The sequence below is a fragment of the Brassica rapa genome, chromosome A04 (assembly GCF_000309985.2).
Source record: "Brassica rapa cultivar Chiifu-401-42 chromosome A04, CAAS_Brap_v3.01, whole genome shotgun sequence".
NCBI lineage: Eukaryota > Viridiplantae > Streptophyta > Magnoliopsida > Brassicales > Brassicaceae > Brassica > Brassica rapa.
The window spans coordinates 12108002-12133938 of NC_024798.2; the positions used below are offsets into that span (position 1 = coordinate 12108002).

At 30.8% G+C, this 25937-nt stretch overlaps 5 protein-coding genes and 1 non-coding gene across 8 annotated transcripts; 4 read left to right on the forward strand and 2 right to left on the reverse strand.

Moving 5' to 3' along the window:
* Positions 1–257: 257 nt before the first annotated feature.
* Positions 258–2529, reverse strand: LOC103864295 (egg cell-secreted protein 1.2-like). Its single transcript, XM_033289527.1, has one exon. It carries the CDS (start codon positions 1383–1385, stop codon positions 1002–1004), a length of 384 nt encoding a protein of 127 aa, XP_033145418.1. The 5' UTR covers positions 1386–2529; the 3' UTR covers positions 258–1001.
* On the forward strand, positions 1712–1783 carry TRNAH-GUG. The gene has a single exon. It is a non-coding gene; the product is annotated as a tRNA-His (tRNA).
* A 299-nt stretch (positions 2530–2828) lies between the features above and the next one.
* LOC103864296 lies at positions 2829–3579 on the forward strand. Its single transcript, XM_009142056.3, has one exon. It carries the CDS (start codon positions 3075–3077, stop codon positions 3381–3383), a length of 309 nt encoding a protein of 102 aa, XP_009140304.1. The 5' UTR covers positions 2829–3074; the 3' UTR covers positions 3384–3579.
* An 11459-nt stretch (positions 3580–15038) lies between these two features.
* LOC103864297 (dihydroceramide fatty acyl 2-hydroxylase FAH1) lies at positions 15039–19757 on the forward strand. Of its 2 annotated transcripts, none has more exons than XM_009142057.3 (7): positions 15039–17182; positions 18043–18113; positions 18246–18338; positions 18688–18884; positions 18999–19104; positions 19191–19337; positions 19441–19757. In XM_009142057.3, exons 2-7 carry the CDS (start codon positions 18063–18065, stop codon positions 19567–19569), a joined length of 723 nt encoding a protein of 240 aa, XP_009140305.1. In that variant the 5' UTR covers positions 15039–17182; positions 18043–18062; the 3' UTR covers positions 19570–19757. The 2 variants fall into 2 exon arrangements, with proteins under 2 accessions (XP_009140305.1, XP_033145399.1); XM_033289508.1 differs by lacking the exon at positions 15039–17182 and adding an exon at positions 17269–17909 and having other exon boundaries at positions 19441–19669.
* An 887-nt stretch (positions 19758–20644) lies between these two features.
* Positions 20645–24027, forward strand: LOC103864299 (crossover junction endonuclease EME1A-like). 2 transcript variants are annotated; one of them, XM_009142059.3, is made up of 11 exons: positions 20645–20926; positions 21071–21211; positions 21296–21360; positions 21437–21604; positions 21683–21833; positions 21935–22047; positions 22586–22743; positions 22816–22876; positions 22975–23093; positions 23448–23537; positions 23621–24027. In XM_009142059.3, exons 1-11 carry the CDS (start codon positions 20710–20712, stop codon positions 23910–23912), a joined length of 1575 nt encoding a protein of 524 aa, XP_009140307.1. In that variant the 5' UTR covers positions 20645–20709; the 3' UTR covers positions 23913–24027. The 2 variants fall into 2 exon arrangements, with proteins under 2 accessions (XP_009140307.1, XP_033145365.1); XM_033289474.1 differs by having other exon boundaries at positions 20723–20926; positions 21031–21211.
* LOC103864298 lies at positions 23934–25734 on the reverse strand. Its single transcript, XM_009142058.3, has 2 exons — positions 25405–25734; positions 23934–25332 (listed from the first exon to the last, which is right to left on the reverse strand). The coding sequence occupies exons 1-2, from the start codon at positions 25717–25719 to the stop codon at positions 24055–24057; spliced, it is 1593 nt and encodes a 530-aa protein (XP_009140306.1). The 5' UTR covers positions 25720–25734; the 3' UTR covers positions 23934–24054.
* Between the last annotated feature and the right edge of the window lie 203 nt (positions 25735–25937).

The following is a 25937-nucleotide window of genomic DNA, read 5'->3' on the forward strand; positions in this document are numbered from 1 at the left end:
AACAAAGGTAGAGGAGAGAGATGTATGTAGTAAATTCGAACTGTATCGATTGTAGTGATAATATTACTCTTGCCTCACGCGTAATGATGAAAAGCTCTCGTAGGTATCGAGCTAATGTGTGTAGGGGTAGTATTGTCATTAAAAAAAACACGTCGCCCTTAACTCTGAAAATCCATCACCGCAAATATGTGGGTTATGCTTGTATATACACTGCAATTTCTCATTACACTAAGTGTTGTGTCTTTACTAGTATTCTATTTTTTTTTTTTTGAAGATTATCTTTACTAGTATTCACATGCACACAAACGGATCAATGCTTGCTAGTACTGATGAAGTTCCTTTTCGAATCCTTCGAAACTAACTGTTGTTTCCCTAGCGTTTAAAGTTTCTTCTTAAGCAGGAAACTCTTTGAGATTATGAGTGATACCAACACTATGATGGACCGCTTAGCTTAATCTGATGTCAGGAACTGGTTCATGATCGACGTGGCTAACTCCTTCCAGCCTGAGTCACAAGCTAAGTTTAGAGAAGTAAGAGAACATGACGACCATGGAGTCTTGGTCATGTCTAGAATTGTGAATTTTGTGTTGCTTCTTTGATTTTTCACCTAATGGTGTAAAATGAAATTGTTCTGAGGTTTTCTTGAGGAGAGCTACAGAAGCATGAATCCATCTTATTGTTTAATAAGTTACATGTTTTTCTTTATATGGTCTTCTACCTGTTCTTTTCTTCTTCGGATAATTGTTTCAAATCTATGAAATTACCTAGGATGCATAAACATGAATCAATTTCTTGTTCTACAAGTTACTTGGGATTTTGATATGTTCTGTTTTTGTTCTGATAACCTATATCTGAATTTTCCAATTCTATGGTATAGACATGGTTTTAGTTAAAACACAAAAATCGAAAAAGAGATTCCATTTGTCCATTAATTATAAAAGGAGACTCCATTAGTCCCTTACATGATACTAAAAATAACCATTATTAGATGTTTGCATACATCAAAATTTTAAAGGGGAAGGAGCAGGAGAAGAACCACCGGGATTTGGAGCCTCACAGAAGCCACGGAGGACGTTGGTTTCCTCAGACGTAAAGCCAAGAGATGTTAACATCGACGGCCAACAATCTCTGGTGATGACGTCCACTGCGTGACAGCAACCGGCGCCGAGTTTGGTCTCCCCGTTGAGGAAGAAGAGAACGATTTCGTTGGTGCATGATTTGAGCTCGTAGAGAGCATCCCAACACTCCATTAGTCCTCCTCCGTTAAGCCTCGCCGCTATGTTTGTGGGATCAGCCGTCGCCTCCGGGATTATCCTGCCGGAGATGTTGAGGGCGAGGAGGAGAGCCGTGGTGGCGAAGAGGAAAAAACATGTGTTAGAAACCATCGTTCTTTTTTTGAGATTTGTGTTTGTGGTGATGATTGGGTTATGAGAGTTGTGTTTTTATAGTGTGGTTTGCATAGACTTGAAGGTTACTGGTGATTTAAGAGTACTTAAATGGTGGCTAATATGAGGAATGTGAAAGGGTTAACTTTATATGATGTTAGTTATGAGCGTACTTGAAGCAGAGTTACTGAAACGTATGTTACATTGGGTCGGTGACTGAGCAAATGGAGACGAAGAGTTAAGAGTTATTTTAAAAATGACTAAATAGGTCTTACAGAGATAACTACGAGAAATAAAATTGTTTTAACGAACTAATCGTCACCAAAGTGGCTGTAGTTTAGTGGTAAGAATTCCACGTTGTGGCCGTGGAGACCTGGGCTCGAATCCCAGCAGCCACAAACTTTTTTTCTTTTTTTGTTTGGTTTAAAACTCGTGGCTTTCTGTTCCCTGGACTTTTAGCCGGCCTTTATAGCCCAGATACCCATCATCAGGTCCGTACACTCACATTTATGAAATTCGTTTTGGAACATGATGATAATAAATGACAGCGTCGTAAATCCTATCCACAAAAATCAGACCCAATCGATTTTAGCTTTAGAGAAATGATTCAAATAGAGCGTAATTTGATATTGGGTAGTGGGTGATATCTGATTAAAAGAAAACTCAAATCAATATTTCCGAAATCAAAACTAACTGAATTTATTAACATATTTCTCGAATTTTGGGTAATTTATATTTCTTCCAATATGTTGGAAAGTAAATATTTTAATGTCATAATTAATAGAATATTAATGGATAGTTTTAGATAATTGATGTTGTTTTATAAAAGAACCAGTAAAATGCTAATAAATCGAACCAATCTAAAATTACAATATCTGAATAAAATTCATAAACCGAATCCTAAGATTTAGAAACTTGAGCCAAAACCACACTACTATATGAATGTTCATCCATTTTTAATTTAGAGTATCTTAATTTCATTCCTTTTATTTTAAGATGAAGTTTAGAATAATTTATTTTTCAATCTTATTTTATTTTATATTTTGTGATAGAGTAAAAATGTCTTTACCTTATAAATAGAAGGGTATATTTATATTTATTGATTTTTTTTTAATGGAATACGAGCAAAGTAAAACTCAACTCCATTTATTACTTTGTTTTGAGAGAAATATGAAATAATATATTTTGGGAAATTACTCTATTTTGCAAATTCCACAAATATTATGTTCAACGTATGAGATCGCAACATGTGGATGCGCAACTAGGGACCCACTTTGGTGACTACTCCATATTTGGAATCAGAATGGCATACGTGGAATCCACCAAAATGTTGTAATAGAAGTCAAATGCATCTAAGCTAAAAGTAAACCTCATTGAGAAGTAACATTTGAAGATAGCACAGCCGTTGGATCAACATGTCAAAACCTAGTGTGGAGAATAACTTCCGATCCGATTCTTACAGATATGATACACATGGTTGCACGAGATCACCACACTCTTAAACTAAAAATTTAATAATTTCAGAAGACACGTTCCTCTTCTTACCAAACCGACTTTGTAGCTTCTTCTTCTTTTCCATTGCACAAAACGAAAAAAACGACAAGATATTTTTTAAAAAATAAATAAAATATCTATCGACTCGCTATTTATTTCTTGTATATTTCGTCTCAGATTAATTAATTTCGGAATATGAGCGATCCAATGGGGGAAACTGGATTCTCTGGAGAATCGGCGGAGATGGTCTTCTCCGAGACGGAGATGGCGGCGGCAGAACTGCTTATGCAGCTGAGCGAGGAAGAAACGGTGAGCTGTAGCAGCAGCAACGTCGGAGAAAGTGGAGGAGGTGGCAAGAGAAGACACGAAGATGTTTGCTCGAGAATCGGAAACGACGGCGTAAAAGGCAATTGTAATCTTGCCCGGAAGATGAAGAAGATGAAGGAAAAGAAGTTTCGATCTCTTGAGAGTATTTACATGGCAACGAAGGAGATTAGGGCTTAATTAATGGAAGAAAGGGGGATGAAATAATTACATGTTAATCGTTTTTAATAACCTGTGTCAATGGTTTTTGTGTGTATATGTGGCGCTTAATCTAACGTTGGAGCTTGAGGACGTGTGATAATAGTTTTTGAAGATATTGAGATAAAAATTGTAAAATATATATATTCTCACATAACATGTCTCCGAGTTTTGGCAATATTTTCTATTTAATTGGGTATTAAAAATAAAATGAAAATAAATTTAATTGAAAAATACTAACCCTTATATTATAGAAATCTATTCTATTAAAAGGGAAGCATTCCTAAAAAATTTACTTAAAAAGTTGTTTGGACCTATTCATTAGATTTATTTTTTTGGTCTTCCCTTATATAACTAGGGATTAATCCGGGCTACGCCCGGGATTTTTATGTTTTTTTCAATTTAAGTTGTTAAATTATTTATATTTAGGTTATGATATATATTTATATAAATGTTAAGATGCATGTCATAATTAAAATTTATTTTTAAATTTTAACACATTAAATTAACATATTTTTTAATATTTAAATATTTTTTTGGAATTTTGTTGGCTATCTAGTTATCATATTTAGCAAAATTATCTGTTGAGTGTTGGAATAAATGTTTTAGATATTTAATCAAACTGCAGAGTATTTTCGGATCGGCCACATGCTAAACAATCGATCGATCCGTAAAAAGATGGTCGATCTCCTTAGCCAGGTAAGTACAATTTTAGCAAAAATATCTTTGATTTTTAAATATTAAGTATATAACTATTCTTTTGAATATTGTTTTTTTGAATTGTATTTTCTGATTAAGTCATTGTATTATAATGTTTATGTAAATATTTTTTTGTGATGTTTGAATTTGTGTTGTTCGTATACTTAACCTAGATGATATTGATGTTTAACAATTTATTGTTTTCTGGAAATAGAAAATAATGATATATCAAAACATATCTAATACTTATTAAATGATAGTATAATGTAAATTACATCTATTATTTGAAAATACCATTTGTTGTTTTTATTTTATTTTTAAATCAGAAATTCTTTTTATTTAAAAACATTATTCATATATAGTATAATAGTTTAAGTTTGGAAGATTAATATATATATATATATATATAAAATTATGTATATTTAAAAAAAAAATTTAAAAAATTATATATTGAGTAACTGAATAAAAGCTGAATTTCTTATCTTGAAAATCAAATAATTATATTTTTTTCTTTATGTTATACTCACCAATCCATCATTGATATTTATAACTCAGTATGTTTTAAAAAAAATTTAGTTTTAAGGAATAAACAAATTTAATAAATTAAATTCATCACCTATAATGTTCTGTAAACTTTATTTGAAAACTCTCTAAAATTGTATTTTAAGCATAATATTACTATTATTTAATTTAAGTTATTTTAAGCATAATATATGCTAAACCAACTTAAATTATATTTACAATAGGACCATCATAAACCGGTTAATAAACCAAAAACAATACTAAACCAACATGAATCAATACCTGATTCGGCGAGAAAGGAAGTGTTTCGGGATAAACGCTTGAATGGTTATTAACTGTAATGGTTTGATCATGAAAGAGTTACTATGAATATTAACAATAAAATTATGGATTAGATTAATTTAAATTTGTAAGAATACCTTTGAGTCTATGAAAAGCAATTCAATTCCCATGAATAAGTTTGGCTTTTGGAAGTTGCGGGTTTTCCAACAATGAATCCACCTAACAAAAAGTTCGTTGTTATAAAAAATCTCTTTCAAGGTCATTAAAGGTTTTTGGGACTTGGCAAGAGTTGATGGTGGAACCATTTTTTTGCTCGAGTGCTTTGAAGTTTTCCTTGATTGTGTGAGGTTGATGTTGATGGAATAATGAATTTTATAGAGACTTTCTTGATGTAAAACTATACATTTTTATTTTTTTTGTTTAATGTGGTATTTCTATTTTAATATAGTTTACTACCATTTTAAGATAGATGTACATTTTAAGATAGATGTTTAAATCTTAATGTACTTTTTCTATTTCTTATATTTTTTATTTACATAATATCTATATTTTATATTTTAAAATAGATATTTAAATCTTAATGTACATTTTCCATTTTTTTCAATTGTGTATTTACTTATATTATATATTTTCCATTTTAAGATAGATGTTTAATGCTTCATGAACTTTTTCCATTTTTTTAAAAAATTGTGTATTTACTTATTATTATATATATAATTCATATATTATATATTTACATTATTCACTTATTATTTATTTTCATGTATATGTATTTCCATTTCTTGTATTTTTTATTTACTTAATGTCTCTATTTTACATTTTAAGATAGATGTTTAAATCTTAATGTATGTTTTCCATTTTTTTAAATTGTATATTTCCATTTGTTATACTTTCTATTTACGTAATATCTGTATTTTAAATTTTAAGATATATTTTTAAATCTTAATGTAATGTTCCATTTTTTAAATTGGGGATTTACTTATATTATATATTTACTTAATATTTTTTTATTGTGTATTTCTATTTCTTATATTTTCTATTTACTAATAATTTTATAATTTAAGATAGATTTACATTTTAAGATAGATGTTTAAATACTAATGTAATTTTTCCATTTTTTTTTTCAAATTGTGTATTTCCTTTTTTTGTACTTTCTATTTGCGTAATATCTATATTTTATATTTTAAGATAGATGTTTAAATCTTAATATACTTTTTCCATTGTTTTTAAGTTGTGTATTTATTTTTCTTATACTTTCTATTTTCTTAATATCTATATTTTACATTTTAAGATAGATGTTTAATATTTAATGTACTCTTTCCATTTTCTTAAAAATTGTGCATTTACTTATTATTGTATATATAATTCGTATATTAATATATTTATAATATTTAATTATTATTTATTTTTCTATATATTTATTATTTATCTTTCTTATACTTTATATTTAGTTAATATCTATATTTTATATTTTAAGTCTTAATGTATTTTTTCATTTTTAATGTAAAACGGTAATATTTAATAGAAGAACTTGGACAAATAGTCAAATAGTTATATTTATGTTTTTTTATTTTTTTATAAAATGATAATGTTACATTATGGAGATAAGCCGTTTTTCTAGTGTAAAATGGTAATCTTACATATGTTTAATATAGTATTTTCATATTTTATGTTGTATGTTTACATATTATTTATTATTTTCAAAATTATATATAATGTTTTTTTTACAAAATAGTAATGTTACATTATGGAGATAAGACGTCTTTTTTTTAGTGAAAAATAGTAATCTTACATATGTTTGATGTAGTTTTTCTATTTTTTATGTTGTATGTTTACATATTATTTTTAAAAAAATAAAAATGTAAAATGGTAATCGTACATATGTTTAATGTAGTATTTCTATTTTTTATGTTGTATGTTTACATATATTTATTATTTTCCAAATTATATATAATGTTTTTTGTTTTTTTTTATAAGACGGTAATGTTACATTATGGAGATAAGCCGTCTTTTTTTCAAGTGAAAAATGATAATCTTACATATGTTTAATGTAGTTTTTCCATTTTTTTATGCTGTATGTTTACATATTATTTATAATTTTCGAAAATTAGTAATATTAAAATGTAAAACTATATTTTATATCACGTGTCATCTTTCGGGAGAAGTTTTTTTTGCTGATGTGGACCCTCTATGGAGCCTCAAAAGGTCACTTTTATTAGTAAGGATTTCGAAAGTAAGTAATATTAAAATGTAAAACTATATTTTATGCCACGTGTCATCTTTCGAGAGAAATTTTTTCCACTGATGTGGACGCCCTATGGAGCCTCAAAAGCTCCCTTTTATTAGTAGAGATATGTTTAATGTAGTTTTTCCATTTTTTTATGTTGTATGTTTACATATTTTTTACAATTTTCGAAAATTAGTAATATTAAAATGTAAAACTATATTTTATGCCACGTGTCATCTTTCGGAAGAAATTTTTTCCGCTATTAAAATGTAAAACTATATTTTATGCCACGTGTCATCTTTCGGGAGAAATTTTTTCCACTGATGTGGACGCCCTATGGAGCGTCAAAAGCTCCCTTTTATTAGTAGAAATATGTTTAATGTAGTTTTTCCATTTTTTTATGTTGTATGTTTACATATTTTTTACAATTTTCGAAAATTAGTAATATTAAAATGTAAAACTATATTTTATGACACGTGTCATCTTTCGGGAGAAATTTTTTCCACTGATGTGGACGCCCTATGGAGCCTCAAAAGCTCCCTTTTATTAGTAGAGATATGTTTAATGTAGTTTTTCCTTTTTTTTATGTTGTATGTTTACATATTTTTTACAATTTTCGAAAATTAGTAATATTAAAATGTAAAACTATATTTTATGCCACGTGTCATCTTTCGGGAGAAATTTTTTCCGCTGATGTGGACGCCCTATGGAGCCTCAAAAGCTCCCTTTTATTAGTAGAGATTTAAGTAATAAACTAAAAACATTTAAACCTATATACCTAACTGTATTCCATATTTGTAGTATTTAGTTAACAAACAAACCACAAATACATAAAAACCAATTTTCACCAATCTATAGTTTTTTTTTTTGAAACATTCACCAATCTATATTTGAATGAATAAATCACTAATATTTTCTATGGTATATTATTAACCAAATATTTTAAAATAACTTTACAGCGTTTCGAGAAAAAAATATATATTATTTAAAAGGAAACATTCCTGTTTTTTTTTTCCTTTAATATAAATGTCGATTTTCTAAAAATACTTCTAAACTACCATATATATGCTATCTTTTGATTTATGGGATTACAACTATATATACTCATTAATTTAATTCATTGCATTTGTGACTCATTAAAAAATTTCAATCCATCAATCATAAATTTAATTTTATGAATATGTCTATACCCATTTTATACCTCTAAACAAAATAAACAAATTATCTACACTAAAAATGTAATTGTACTGATTAGTACAAAACCTATAAATTAAAATGCATAACATAAATACAATACATTAACATTATACAACAACTCAAACTGTTTATTCAGTTTTATGTACTATTATAAAGTAGATGAGAGTTTTGATCAAGTTTTCAAAAAAAAAAATATTATAACATTTTCTGGGTATTTTCCAGGTCAAGCGGTGTCGGTTAACGGATTAATGACAGATTTATTTGTCAGATTTTCGTATAATAGGTTTTCATTAATTCTAAATTTTGTGGAAACAAATTAGTTGGTAGAACCTCTAATAGCATGCTGCATGAAAAAACATAAATCAGTTCATATTATATATGACCATCGGATTAATCGATTTGACTATGGGTCCGAATCATATATAAAAACACTGTTTATATTTTGATTTCTTTACAAACTACATATGTACCCAACTAAAAAGAGTTATTTTTTAAAACTAGAAGATGCTTTCTTTGCATCATTTCAATGTATATGTACTATATTAATTCTCATCTTTCAGTTCAGTTTGAATATTTTAGTTTTTCTGTTTTGCCTCAAATTGTTCATGTATTTACAAAGTTTGATTTGATTCATTTATGTTACTATTTTGGTTTTGGTTCGGTTCAGTAGCAAAGTTGGAAACTAGCTAATATACAAAAGGTACGTTTAATTTAGTTTCGGTTCAATTCTGGTTTTCGAATAGTCACGGATTTATAGATTAATATTGGATAATTTGAAATTTCAATTTAAAAATCGGTTAATTTAGATTGTTCGGATAAAAATATTAGATAATTCGGATATTTTAATATTTTGAATAAAAAGTATCGGGTAATTCGGTTTATAAATAGTATTTTTTAGGATATTCATTTGGTTCACAGTTCGGTTTCACTTTTTTGGTTCTAGAGATATATGATTTACTCGGTTGTGTATGAAATTCTGTTTAATTTTGTATTGTTCGATTCGCGATCCCCGATAAATATGTTCAAACCTATACATTATTTTATATAGAAATTCGTTTACACTGAGTATTTAATTATCTGAAACTGATTTTTTAGATTCATAATATAGATACTATTAATAGAATTAAAAAACTATATTTTTAATAATTGGTTCTACATTTGGGTAGATTAATAGTTAATGTACTTACAAATAAATTTAATTAACATTTTTTATTTAATAATAAATATACTTGATCTTGATCTTCAAATAGATTTCAACAAATTACAAATAACGCGAATGCTTGATCAAAGATTGCGTACAAAAAGATAATTCTTATGCAAGTCATATATATATTGATATAAAAATCTAAAAAAAAAATCAAATTTATATTCTTTTCAGTGGATTAATAACCGTCTTAATGATTTTAACATTTTACCATATTTTTTTAATTATCTACTCTCAATATATACGAGTAACGGGATCTATCGGTTCGACCACAAGTCTGACTCGGATATGAAAACTCAATGGAAACATTGTACCGGACTGAAATAATAATAATAATAATTATCTTTTAAATAATAGTTATAAATTTATTTAATATTTGACTTTACGGTTAACAAAAAAATACCCGCGCTTCAAAATCTAGTACTGTTTTAAAACATTTTGTTTTACGTTGGTAAAACAATTTTTTTTTTAAGATAAATTTTCTTTTGGATTATTTTTGTTAAATTTGTTCGCAACTAATTTCGATGAAGCTAACGGCACAACGCGAACTAGAACAATCCAAAACCATTAACGACATACCAATTATAAACCTAAACACAATACTATAGAACCCCGAGAAAAGCTCGACATAAAACTAAAGACATAAGAAAACCGATGAAGTTAGGAATCTATCCAAGAGATGAGATCAAGTGAGCTCTTGGTTTAAGAAAGTGACAGTGACATATAACCACAAAGAGTTTTAGAGAAGTGGGTACATTCATATACAACTGTTGAGAGGCTGCCTGCAAGACATGAATTATTCATGACATATATAAGTTAGATTGGAGGTTATACACCAGTTCGTATGGACATTGGTCAAGGCAGGAACACGCTAACGGCTGATGGTTTGTATTGTCAAGGACAAGAAACGCTTACTTCGTTAATGGATTGAAGGTGTGCTCATTAACTGAAAACCTCGAGGCAAGATCTTACAAACATGGAAGATTTGATTTAGGAAACGAGATGTCACATCAAAGGAGTTTGTTACTCAGAAAATGAGTTTTAAAGAGTTGTAAAGCAGATTTTTAGTTTATCTAACAAATTTGGTAAAGTTCTTTAGCTTCTTTGTATTCTATCTTCTATCATCTGTATTTTCTGAGAATTGAGCTTATCTTTATCTAAATATCTATTCTCCTCTTACAGATTATTTATAATATGAAAAATGAATTATTGTTTCATGAATAATTAATAATTGGTTTTAGTTTGATTCAATTTTGTTGAGCGTTACAGTTTTCTTGTAGCACAAAGTGCTCTCCACCATCCCCTAAACTCAATGGTTGCTCAAGAGCACCAAAATCTAACTGCTGCTCAAGGACCTGCTGATTCTGAGAATCAATTTGAACACTCTCGACTGGGATATGGAAGAGCTTGTTTAGGAATTTCATGAAGAGAGGTTTGAACATTTGTATCTGAACTCGAGGTCAGACCGGTAATAGACACAATATGAATTATGTAGGGCAGTATTTAGGATTATGAGTATTATCCAAATCCAACCTAAATCTGAGCGGAAACCCAAACACCAAAATATAAAACATGAATATTCAAATTAGTACCCGAAATAGTATTCGAAACCTAAATAAATAATTCAAATCAAATATATCCTTATTCTAATACTTAAACCATATAAAAACTGACATAAACCATCAGTGATCTATGAACCGGATAAAGCGAACAAATTGTTGACACTGATATACTAAATAACGTAAAATTTTAAATATATATTTACATTTACATTCTTTATACTTTTATATGAATTAATTATGCATGTTTTATAATATAATATTGATGAAAATATTAAAATCATAAGTTTTTGGTTTCATATCAACAAAATATAATGAATTAAAGTATTAATAATTTTAATAGTTTTTCATTAAATGATTTTGTTATTTTAATATTTTAATAAATTTCATTAATTAATAAAATAGGTTAAATCACAAAGTAATTTCAAAGTTTATACTTAATTTAATATTTCCTCCGTTTTTTAATATAAGTCGTTTTAGAATTGTGCACACAAATTAAGAAAATCATTAAGTTCTTAACAAATCAACCAATAATAAAATAGAATGTATCTTATTATTGGTCATATAACATTAACTGTTAATAAATTTTACATAGAAAACCGAAAACGTCATATAATTTGGAACATAAAAATTTCACTAAAACGACTTATATTAAAAAACGGAGGGAGTATTATTTTAAGTGCTTTTGTGTTTCATATCTATCTATCTATATATATATATATTCATCTACTAATTACAAATATATTTACTTTAAAATGTATTTATTTACATACTAACAAAATTTAGATTTTGGAAACCAATTTGATCTGTTTGGACTATATATTGAACCATAACCCATATGGTTATTTGGTTGGGCTTGATGCTTATAAACGCTTTTTAAAGTAAATCTCATATTGAGCTCTGAAGATCCACGCGTCATGGCAGAACGAGCATTATGTATACAACTTATTTTTACATTTTATTGTTTATTTTATGTTTTACATATTATGAATAATCAAATAATAAATATATCTAAAAATAATTAAAAGTCAAAAACTATCTCTATAATATTATTTGAGAAGTCAGTTTCCTCTGTGTCACTCTCATATTAACTCTCACGATGGTTGATTACACTAATACCCTTAATGAATTAAAAATGTTAAATACTATTATTTATTTATTTTATTTAGTTTTATTTTAAAAATATTTGAAAAACATATACATATAATAAAAAAGGAAATTTTTTATAAAGTTAAAAAAATTGAAAACGAAAATAAATGTATATATAATATGATTTCAAAAAAAAAGGAAAGTTCACAAAATAGTAATATTACATTTAAAAAATATTTTTAAATAACATAAAATATAGTTTTGAAGTAATAAAATACTTTATTTATATCTATATTTTCTTAGATGAAAAACATAAATTTGTATATAATGTGATTTTATTTAAAAAAACTATACAGATAATCTTGATATTAGAAAAAGAAATAACATTTCTTTCAAAACATAATTTTAAACAATACAAAAAAAATTCAAACTAATAGAAGTATTTTTATATATCTATCTATTTTCTTAGAAGATTACACAAAATAATTGAGAAACATAAATTGAAATATGTTTAATTGACTAAAAATAGTTTATAATTAGTATTATTGAAGTGTTTTATTTATTTTTCATATATTTTGTTGACTATAATAGCTTCGAATTACATCAAAAACAATATTGATAAATTATATTTTGCTTATATAATATTATTTTCAAATAAAATCACAATTTTTGTTTACTGCTTATTTTTAAGAGATATTGAAAACATAAAAAAAATCAAATAGTTGTAAAATAAATATATTATATTTTATGATTATTAAAGTTATTCGTTTTATTAATATTAAATTTTCTTCTAAATTTTATGTTGTGGAACTTAATATAACCATAATCAAAATACCAAAGCAAATCTGAATTCTCATTTTTAAAATTATTTTAAATAAATTTTAGTTTCCATTCAATAAATCAAAGGCATAAAGTTATTTAGAATTTATAGAATATTTTCATTATTGTAAATATTAATATATGTTCATGAGCTTCCAGAAATGTATCACCTACTTATGTATGTAACTTCCTCTTGAGCATCACTTAATTTTATAATATATTTTTAAAAACATCAATATATAATTTGATAAATATTATGAAAATACATGCACGTTTAAACGATAAATAAAATTGATTTGATTTGACTTGATCATAATAAAAAATAAAAATATATCATTTGAATTTGAAAGAATAACAGTAACTCAATATACTCACAACATGAGTGATTCGACTAATCTAACTTATATATAAAATCATAGATTTAACTACAATAAGAATATATAATTTTATAAGATAGTAATTTATTTTATAAATATAAATCATAGAACAACTCAAAACATATTAAAATGAAAATAAAATATTAAACAATTGTTACAATTTAGTTCTTTTCTAAAATTTATGTATATGCATGAGACTTCAGAATATTATCGTTATATTAATTTATGTAAATTGGAATCAGAAACTTTAGTTTATTTTATTTTTTTATTCTAAGCACAAAATATTTGAAGTTATACATAATCTTAATAAAATATATTTACATATTTAAGACAACAACCACCTAAATGCAAATAAGAAATTAATCAAAATTTTAATATATTTAGAATAAAAAATATTATAGTTGAATTCGGAGATGCAATCTAAATTACGTAAATGTTAACTAAATTGACTGTAAAAACAACAAAACCGATTAAATATAACATATATAAAATCATATGTATTATTAAAGTAATATAATATTATAAATATAAATGATGCATACAAATTATAAATTAATTTAAAATTAAAAGTAAATAGCAATCAATTATTATAGTATATTTACTTCAAAAACATTTATACCTGTGCGTGAGGACGGGAAAATCACATAGTTATGTATATAATTAAGTAGGGGGAGCACACAAATCAAAATGATCATTTTCTTATATTTACAATTATTTCTGGTAAATAAATCCAAACAATCAATTTTATATGGTATATAGTTAAATAACGTTCAGATTCATATGGTTCTACGATCATTTGTATCTTTTTAAATAATTGCTAAAAAAAACTAATGTGAGACTTTAATAGTTTTAATAATTTATAGTCGTATTCTAAAAAATTCAATGAATATTTCAAAATTAAATTACTAAGTTCTCAATACTTTTCAATGAAAATTTCAAAATTAAAATAGCATGCATTATATATGGGATATAGTTTTATTGTACGATATTAAAATATATATATATTTTAATCTAAAAATCTATTAAATGAAAATTCATATTTATATGGTTTTATTTGTATTTTGTTACAAAAAATGTTTTAACCATTGAACACAAAAATTTTAGTGTGAAACTTTTTACAATTTTAGTAATTTATCGTCGTTTTAAACAAAAATTAAATATAACATATATAGGAAAATCAAAATTTAATTATGGATGTGACTGTTTAATTAATTTTAACAACATAAAATTAAAAACAATTATAGAGAATACATAAATTGTTATTAAATTTTTATTATTTAAAATTATTAATTTTTATACATATTTTGACCACATTAGTTAATTTCTTAACTTCTATTTTAAAAAGAATGAAGAATGTTTTTGTACTTTAATAACTAATTTTATTATTAGTTTAATGAAAACTATATTATATGTTTAAATGAATCAACATATTTCTCTAAAAAAAATTGAGAATCATTAAGTTGACGACACATGATATTTCAAATGTTGTAATGTTTTTTAATACATAAAAGGATAGGCATACGGATTATACGCTGTATCAGTGGACATATCCAGTTGAAGTAGTCAATAGACACTTCTGAGTTCTGACAATAAAAGCATGTGTTCGTCCGCATAATGCGTGGGTGAAGCTTCTAGCTCTTAAGGAAAATGAAAATAAAAACTAGTGCTTTTCCAACTGTAGTTGTAAATACATGAGCCAAAAGATAAACAACCTTACTCAGCTCTTGGTTTTGATTTTTAAATTAATTTGGGTTTTGAAGTCTTCTCCGAGATCTAAAGTAGTCTCTAAAAAGTTAAAACAAAAGGTCCATATCTAACCCAGCTTCTCCATTAAATGTGAAGTCAACCAGTTATCAAGTTTATAATATTCAGAGGTTATCTTTCAATTGACGTACATTTATTGAAGACGAAACTGTTTAGGGATTTGTTTTAATAATTTATAAATCAGCTAAAAATCCTTAAGATAGACGAGAGTAAGATAGATATAAATCCTCTAGAGAATGATTCAGCAAAATCCAAAATGGTCTCAGATGAGTGTCTTTAGTGACTGTAAATGAAGATTAAAAATCAAATGGTCTTTAAAATTTTACCTGTTCAGCTTGATCAGTTGATGAATTAGGATGAATCAAGATTTGAAATTTTGTAATTGATTGTGTAACTCTGTTTCCAATGGTTTAGGAATGGAATGCAAACGAGGAAACAAAATTGAATTTAGGGTGCCCAAGGCTTATGGATCAACCTTGAAAGCCAAGAAGACAGAAGATGAAATCACTCGCGATCTCCTTGAATTCGGAAGCAAGTGTTAAGAACATAACACAATCTATTTTATTAGTATAAAAAGGTGAAGAATTACAAAGATGCGAAAGACTTAATATAGTAGTCATATGAACTTAGGTTGAATTAAAATACATTAATTTTATAGAACGAAATCAAAGAAGAAACTACAATAAAACAAACTAGAGATTTTGTGCCGTTTAACTAAAATTTGAATGACAATGATTTACAAGAAATCATTTAGATAAGCACATTCAATTGCTTTTAGTTTTGGTTGCTCTTCTCCATTTGGTAAATAATTCTTGCTTTGATATTTGGATTCCCAAGAGTGTGATAGGGTAATGACCAAAATGGTGTGCTTTAGTTGTCTCTTTGATCACAAGGTAATAATCAAAACGGTGAGCTTTGATTCTTTGGTGTGATGGTAAATAAGATGAATTATTGTTTTTTTTTACCAAAAAGGAAGATAAGTTATTGTTTCTCCTTTAGAAATGGCAAATGATTTGGATAAAATCTTGGACCGTCTTATAACATATGCTTCGTCTTGGTTGGTCTTGAAGCTTTGTTTCATCTCCTTGTCTTTAAGTTTAAATTCTTTTAAGACTTCTATTTGACTAATCCTGAGTTGGTGTGCGTTTTGTAGAGAACTATTATTTTCTTTCTGATTAATTAAATACTCCACATTTGGTTGAATTCTTCTCTTGATAGTTGATAACTTGATATCGACATTCTAGTTGTGTGTGTGTGTGTCGTTGGGCGTTGACATTTGTGGTTCTATGTCTTCATCACAAGCAGTGCATTTACGCACATTATGACCTAGCTTTTTAGAACATTAACGAGAAAAATTGCATAAAAACTTTCAAAGTGTCATTTACTATCATTTTAAACTTTGATGTTTTTTTTACTGATATTTTTAATTTTCAAACTGACAATTGTATCAAAAAAAAATTTCAAAATAAAAAAAATGACGAATAGTACATGTAAAAGGAAATCTTGCTCCTTTGAAAAAAAAAATTAAAAGGAAAAGTTTGAAATTTTGAAACACTTGAGTACGTATTATCGGTTATACTCACATTGCGTTTTGTCTATTAAAACTTTAAAATCTATCATCACTTCCGATAACACCCTCCATCGCAGAATTGTTATCTTCGTCCTCCTTGGGTCACTTGTAGCCATCATTAATTCTGTATGCAATGGTAGGTTTGCTTATTTAATGCTCTACTATGACTTTTCGTTTCAAGCTTCTCAAGGATGGATTTTTAACGTGGGCGTTCTTAAACCTATAAGATAATCTATAAATATTATTGGGATTGATGAAGTTTAGTAGTTACCGTATTTATTCGTTTATCGAAATTCCTATAAATTTATTATAGCGGTATTACCAGAAACAATCACCCACCTTGCCACTATTTAATACCACAAGCACAAGTTAAACCACAAATAGAAGTGCGCCTATACTCTCCGGCGGTATTCTACTTTTCCGACGGCTGTCAGTTTGTCAAAGTCACTGAGATCCAACATCTCTCGTTTAGGTTTGTTGCTTCTATTCTATTTCTACTCTCTCTCTCTCGGTCGCAGCTTAGGTGCTTTTGAATTCATATTTCGTTTCCTTCTGGTTTATATTCATAAATTTCAATTCCATGTAAGTTGTTTTCTTGGATATGAAACGTCAGTGGTTCAATGAGAAGTAGTGAAGTACAGCGACTAAGCTATAGAGTTCCCTAATTTTTCTTGTCTGAGAATATTTTAGATATCTTGTTTCTCAAAATCAACCATGATCTGATGTTTGGAACCTGGGAGCTAGTAATCTGTACTTCACTACTTGCTGCTAACTTGAGTTGCCTTCTTTGGATAGTAGCTGCTTATGTATATGGTGGTGGGGTCCTTAGAAGAGAATTAGTGACGGGCTGTATCATTTTTTGGGTATTTTTAACTAACACTTGCTTTTGTGCTTGCAAGGTTTTCATATTCATTTTTTTTGTTCGTGTGCCCGGTCAGTTAGGCCAGTAGTAAAGTTTCATACGTGATTTGCATATTCGAGAACAATAAAGTTTAACTACTACCTTAACAAACAATAGAGCATGTGTTTTGTTTTAAGAAGTGATGTATAAGATTCAGCCTCTAATCTGGCTAATGAAAAACAAATTCTCAGCTGAAAAAGCATTTAACACTATTTATATATATTGGACGTGTTAGAGCACCCTTATTTCCAATATCTAAAAGGAGTTCTCAAGAATAATAAAACAAGAAAAGTAATAAGTGAGTTTCTCTCCTCCCAATTAGATATTTGAGATGAAGATGCTCTCATATCTGAGATAGGTTTTTTATTTATGTCACCATGCGTCTATTGGCAACGTGGCTTTTCTTGATCGTGTATATCCCTTTTTTTCAGTTGTGTAAAAGATCAGCAAAATGGTTGCTCAAGGGTTCACTGTGGATCTTGACAAGCCCCTTGCTTTCCAGGTAAGAGTTTAAGTAGTATATGATCTGAATATTGGCTGGAGACCATAATCACACAAGATTGTTTTGTTTTTTCAAAGCTGTATTCCCTTGTCAACCCCCGGCCCTCTTGGTATTGCTTTGAATGTTTGACAGGTTGGTCATCTCGGAGAAGCTTACGACGAATGGGTTCACCAACCTATTGTAACAAAGGAAGGCCCTCGGTTTTTCCATAGTGACTTTTGGGAGGTATATATCAATTTTTTTTAATTTACCATTGAACTTTTCAATAATAAGCAGTACTCTCTCTGTTTCATATTAAGTGTCGTTTTAGACTTGTGCACACTGATTAAAGAAGTAATTAATTTTGCATGTTTTCTATATAAAAACACAATTAACTATACACCTAACCATATTTCAACCAATAGAAAAACAAATAACAAAATAAAATTAATAAATTTTATATTGAAAACCGAAAACGACACTTATTTTGTAACAAATGTTTTTCTCTAAAACGATACTTAATATGAAACGCATGGAGTAATATATTAGATAAGCCGTTGATCCTCCATGGTCTGACATATTTGCAATGAAACAGTTCTTGACCCTTACAGTTTGGTGGGCGGTTCCTGTCATTTGGTTGCCAGTTGTTGTCTGGTGCATCTCCATGTCAGTAAGCATGGGCTGTTCATTCCCAGAAGTTGTCTCATTGGTTGCCTTGGGAATATTTATCTGGACTTTTATAGAATACTGTCTTCACCGTTTCCTTTTCCACATGAAGACCAAGAGTTACTGGTTCGTCCCCCACACACACACACTTTCTTTCTCTGTGTGTTACATTTTATATACTTAGTAGTCACTATGAATCCTCTTCAACTAGATGCTAATGTTATTGTGGAACCATTTCAGGGGAAACACGGCACACTATCTTATTCACGGATACCATCACAAGCACCCAATGGACCACCTTCGACTCGTCTTTCCTCCTGCCTTAACAGCTATTATGTGCTTTCCTGTAAGCATTTGATCATACAGTATATACTGTCCTGTTTTTAAAATAAAACCTTTTTAATGCGTTTTATCTTTTTGCTTGTGTCCCAGCTCTGGAACCTTGCGAAGCTAATCGCAACTCCTTCAGCTGCACCTGCATTGTTTGGAGGCGGCCTGTTCGGCTATGTGATGTACGATCTTACTCACTACTACCTTCACCATGCCAACCCAACTATACCAGTAACCAAAAACCTCAAGGTTTAAACAAGCCAAGTCTTCTTCTCTTTTGTATACATACAAATCTTACACATCATTATTAAAAAGTTTATGGGTTTTTGTTGTTTTTTTGTGATATCTGCAGAAATCCCATTTGAACCATCACTTCAGGATTCAGGACAAGGGATATGGAGTAACTTCGTCGCTATGGGACATAGTGTTTGGTACACTTCCCACCACAAAAGCTCTCAAAAGAGAGCAACAAAAGTACTAAGATGGATGCAAACGAAAAAGGATATTTGTAATATACAGTTCATCTTAAACTATTTAATCAATCACTCTATGTTAATCTGATCACGTTTGTTTTGGACTAATGTCTTTGTATATCAATATACTACACATCCTATGTAATAGTTTTATGTGTTTCACAACTTAAAAAAAAAAAGACTTTGTTTACAACAAGTGCACATATATGCTTGTTATGACGCTTATTCTGAAGAGATACAAAAACTAGATGGTTGCGATGTGTGGGTCTCTCGAAGCTTTTCATGTACGTGAGCTATCCACATGGACATCCCCTCGTGTCATAAGAGCGATGGGAATCGAGCTTACCGTGTTCCGTACGTTTCTATCAACAAATTATGATGATCAGTTGACAGTTGACAGTTGATCGATCACAAATGCAAGGAGAGGGCCTTTATCTTGAATTTATTCAAATAAAAGAAACCCTGACAAAGTATGTTAGTCTCTCGTTAAAAAATATATTCAACTAATAAGTTGCAGTTAGGCCTGCGGAAATAATCCCAACCAAAATTTTCATTGTTGGTTCAAATTCTGTTAGCAGTTTGGTAGATTTATTTTAAATTTTTATCAGTTCAGCTTTTTAGGCGATTTACAAGTTTTTTAAAAGAAATTCTATAACCAGATTATAACTATTTAAACCAGATTATCCAAATTATAACAGAAAATATATCCAAATTTAACTAAATGTAACTGAAGTATCTGATTTTTAACTAAATTAAACCAGATTTTGACCTATAATCAAAAAAATTTGTCCAATTCGGTAAAAAATTTTTTTTTTTTTTTGGGTCAAACATTCGGTAAAAAAAAATTAACAATATATATTCAACCGAGGCAAACCAATTTTTGTTTGGTTTAATTGGAAAGATTGAATGGAAACGGAAATAACCAAAAGTCAATTTATCAAAACAGGGAATTGGCAGTTAAATAAACCGGTTTTAGTAGAAGCAATCTCAAAGGGAGAATAAGATAAACTGCGTAGCCAAACAAATCTTAAACTCGACGAAATCAATGTTTATGAGTAAAAAGTAAATCGATAGTCCCGCCTTCACACTCACTCGAATCGTACTCCCTACTCTCTCGCCAAGTTCAATTTCTTTCTCCGTCTCTGTCAATGAGTTATCCGATTTTCATCTCCGACGATGATGCTTCTCCTCCACCTCCATTCCCATCCAACAAGAGGCCTCGAAAGAATCCTCCCACCCCTACCATCGATACCGAAGCTTCTTCTTCTCCTCTGCTCGTCGACGACGATGTCGTCACTGTCGTCAAATGTCCCCTTGGTTCCGCATCTGGCTCCTCTTCGCGGCGCCGTGAAGAAATTTTATCCGGTGAGTGTTGATTTTGAACAGTTAGGGTTTGTCTCTGCGATTAGGATGAGCTTCTTCAATTTTTGCAATTATGTTTGTGATTCGTGATGATGATTCTCTGTTAGGGTTTAACTGTAAATATTGGAATTGTGATATTTGGTAAAGGAGTGATATCTCTTGACTCGGATTCTGAAGACACTCCTGGAGCAGGAGCTGAGACTTCGAACAAGTATGGGCCCACCATACTTGTTGATTCTTTGGAGCAGCCTTGTCGATTGGAACCTCTTATCAGTGATTCAGATTCTGGTGAGGAGAGCTTTTACCCCTTGTTATTACAATAATGATATGCTTAGGAATAGTAGAGTTATATGATTGATTGATTTCTTTTAGATAATAGTACTGATTGGTTGCGGGGACCCAGTTCTCAATCTTCACTTCCCAAAGTTGCTATTGAGGTAACACTTTATCTGCCTCTTTTAAATCAAGAAAATGTTTGCTTTTGTCTTCTGTTTTAATGACTATTAAAATCAGGTCGATTCTGACCAAGAGAATGAAGACGTAAGTGTTGAGAAAATGAGTCGCCAAAAGCAGGCCTCATGCTCTAAAAGTCCTTCTCTTTCTGGTAACGCATTGCCAAGAAAGCGGTTGTCAAAGGATGAGAGAATCCGTGCCGCAGAGGAAAAGAAGTTAAGGAAAGAAGTGAGTGTCATTTTTACATGCCTTTGTATTTTTTTTTTTTTTAAGACCAACTGCTTAATAGCCTCCATCATCATGCAGCAAGAGAAATTACAGAGAGCTGCCTCGAAAGCAGAAGAAGCTGAGAAAAGAAAGTTGGACAAGGAAATGCAGAAACTTGGAAAGGGAAAGCTGGCGATTAAATCTATAGTCGCTGAGATTGATCTTCAATTGATTGAAGGAGCCCTTGGAGGTAAAAGACTCTTTCTCCATTCTTTGGATTATTCTTTCCTCTCAAGGCTAGCTATATATTAGTATAGAGGCTGACTGCATTTTGATTTTCTGTTAATATAGCACCTCTGATCACACTGTTCGCTGAGAAATGCATTACATACCGTGTAACCTCTAACCCAATCAAGAGTTCTATTGTGTGGACAATGACGACACCTCCGGAGGATGTTTCTCAGGTACGGTACAGTAGAATCGTGGTCAATTTGTAGGATGTGCCAATGTTATTTAATATGTTTTGCGTTCTTCAGTCTCACCACTGAAATATTTTGGAGGACAAGTGATTCTTAGAACCTTAGAACTTGCAACTTTTATCAATACCCCCAATCTGGTCTCTATCCTTGTTTCTTGTGAGGATAAGCATGTCAGTTGAACATTTGCATTTTCTTTCACTTATGCATCAAACTGTTTGGTCTTGTTAGCTTCATTTCGTAATAGCCTTAGTGAAATGACCGTTTATTGTTCAACGTGCTCTATTCAGTGTTTCAGTTCCAGGCAAACGGGTATTTGATTATCAAATTTATTTTGCTATGTGATTCTGTTAACCTCCATCTTTAAAATGATATATTACTTATTACAGTGTCATTGTATAAATATTTAAAAGAGAAAAGAAATGAATCCCTTGTGTGAAGAGTTGAAGGGATTTCGTTATATGTATCTGATGTATCCAGTATTCTCTTTTGCTTTCTGATTTGCATCTTCTTTTCTCTGTTGCAGAAGATTCCATATGTTTTACTTGTGTACGAGGCTGAAGAATTTTGCAATCTTGTTGCAAATGAAAGACTTCTAGAAAACGTCTCGAGAGTTCGGGACCAATACCCATCTTATACAGTGTGCTACCTCACAAATAAATTGATTTCATACGTTGAAAAAAGGTTGGGTGTGATAAGGTACATTTGTTTTGCATGAAGCTTTCCATCATGGAGCTGAATAATCTAAATTTCTAGGGAAAAGAAAGATTATAACGTGGGAAAATCCAATGGTTGGAAGCGACCTCCTATTGATGAGGTACTACGGTACTTAACACGACCATATGTAGGGTTTATTGCTCTTTTCTTAGTGTTCTTAAACATACTTGCCTTTGTGATATTTGATGTGTAATACAGGTGCTTGCAAAGTTAACAACGCACTATGATAGAGTGCATTCCAGGCATTGTATAGATGGGCCTGAGGTGGCTGCACATGTTGTTGGTTTAACAAGCAGTCTGGCCTCTTGCCACTTCAGGTACTAATCATCTATTCTATTTCGATTTCGTTTCCAATGTATTACCTTGATATGATGCTTTATAGTTGTTTTTTCTTCCCCCCCTCCCAAATCAAATCAGTTAATATCTTGATAGAAACCGATCTAAAGATGATCATGAAAAGTGGGCATTGGCATCTTCTTTTAGACTTAAATCTTACGTGTCTGTGAAGTAAACTGAATGGCACCGACCCTGAGAGCACAGCATCACGTGGAAGTAGAACTTGACACATATACATACATGTGTGGCTGTATGGTTCTGGCGATTGTGTTTCTCTGTATTTTCCTGCTTGGTTTTAGGTAAAACTAATCCTGCTTCTGTAAACTGATGCACAGGAAAAAGTCATCTTGGTTATCAGTAAAGGCTGAAGGTGTTGTAGCCTCCATGGATTCTGTTGACAAGCACTTGATTAAGAAGAGTCCATGGTAAAGTATAAATTAAAACCACTAAAAATGTTGTTATTGTTGTTTAGTCGATCTAAATCACCCGTGGCGTGTTTGATCTGTAGGTTAAAAGCTTTAATAGCAATACCAAAGGTGCAGCCAAGATACGCGGTAGCAGTGGGGAAGAAATATCCAACAATGAAGTCTCTTCTTAAGGTGTATATGGATCCTAACAAATCGGAACAAGAGAAAGAGTTGCTTCTAAAGGACTTGAAGTTAGAAGGGTTAACAGGAAAATACACAAACTTAGGAATAGTTGGTTCTAAGCGGATATATAGAGTTCTCATGTCTAGGGATGGAGAACTTAAGACTGATGAAGTGGCTTCACAGATTTATTCTCCACATGACTTGGACTAGAACTTAGTCAGACAAAAACAGTAGAGTGATTGTGTCTTGAGATTAAATTTTTGTACATGTATGCAAGTTACATAACTTGTAAAAAAAGTTGATAATCTCATAACTTTCTTCTCTATTTGATATCTCATATAGTCTCTAGGTTTTACATCTCTACGCCCTGAACTGAGTCCGGTTCCTTGATGATGCTGATTTTCGAATGCAGTCTAGAACCTTCAGGTATCCCCAAAGGCGGATTCTCACAAGAGCAGTTATCAACAGCAAAGAGCTCCCACTCCTTAATCCCACATTTCTCCAATGCTGACTGCAATCTTTCCCTCTCCTTCTCCTCCGGGTACGAACCATCAGGTGTCACGAGCACAGCCCCGGTGTAAGACTGTCCCGCAACACGAGCCGCTCCATTGTAATGGAACAGTCCCCAACTCAGATCATCACACACATCCACAATAGTCCAAAACTCGTTTGACACCACACCATTGTCTAAAACACTGAGACGGAAGGTCGCAGGAGTCTTTCCTCTCTTAACCGAGTATCTTCTCCTCCTCCACACCAGCTTCCCTTCAAGCGTCCTCACCTGGAACACAGGTTCGTACCAGAACGATGACTTCCCTTTCCCTCTGTAGAAAAGCTGGTACTGGCACGGGAACTGATCATAAGCCGGGTTCTGTCCAGCCGCCACACGCCAGCTCCAGTCCAAGTCCCCTAACCATCCAACAAAAAGGTCTTCCGCTGTCTCATGACATAACTCCTTCCCTCGAAAACTCGTCATGGGAGGCACATAAGGCTTCTCGGGGATCTTTGCATCAAGTTCTAGACAATTATGTTTCTGTAGTACACAAAGAGAGAAGGCTTCAAAGTACGGACTCTCGTAAGAAGCAATGCATCTGTAGCTGCACACCTGGTCCACAGGACTACATTTGTTCAAACACTGAAGAGCTTTCCGACAGTTCGGATCCAAGAGACAGTTCAAAATCTGAGGTCCGCAGTTTTTAACCATACATCCGAGCGTCGAGAACCCTTTGGATCTCAGGTTCTGCAACACGGGAACTGGTCTAACGTAAGCGTTGATGATGACAAGCAAACAGAACCTTATGTCATCAGAGTTGCGGCGTTCCCAAGCATCTCCCACTGTCTTCACAACCTCCGTTCCTTCTTTGTCTGTATCACCGGTTTTGAAATCAGTGCCTCCTAGCCTGTTCATCAAATCTTGAGAAGACTCGAAACAAATCACGTTCTTGATGTTATTGCTGTTCGTCTGAATCCATTTAACGGACTCTGAGTTGTTAACAGCAACCACAACCAAGATATCACTCTGGTTCAGTTCCTGCTTGAGATTCATAGCTCTTTGGTCATTGGACCGTAAGATTTCATCATCAAAGACGAGCATTTCGTAGCCTTCACCAACCCATTTTAGTCTTCTTGCCTGTTAATGAAGATGTAAAATGAGATTACAGAAAGTTAAAAGAGTAATCAGAGATAGAAGAGAAGCACGTACAGTGTGGAGCATAACTTCGTGCCAGGAGGTGGATTTGAGTGAGCTTACTTCTCCTTTCCCCACCAGAGCAACCAATCTCACCGGCTTCTCCGTCTTGGTACTCCTCTCTGTCTCCAAAACCGATTGAACAATCGTTCGCGTGCGGAAACTCACTTTCCGTCGGGGGAATGTTTTGCCATCTATGGAAGAAGGATGAAGCTTCTGGACCGGAGAGAAAGCAGCTCGACCAGTGACAAACCGATTGGAGAAGTTAGCGGATGATCTCGTTCCAGGAAGAGAAGGTGCTTTCAGAGAAATCGACATTACGAAGAACATACAGCAGTAACGGTAAGGTAGTCTCACCCTTTATAAACGTTCACAATCAAGCCACGTGTTGAGTCGTGATTGGTCAAACAGCTTTACTTTTTTTTCCTTTTTCTGATCTTCAATAAGAAAGTAGTAGAGATGCCCAGAATCTAATTGAAAGTTCCCAACCAAATTTATATTTTTTAAATCAATAATTTGGATTGGTATACTTCAGAAGAAAAACCAGA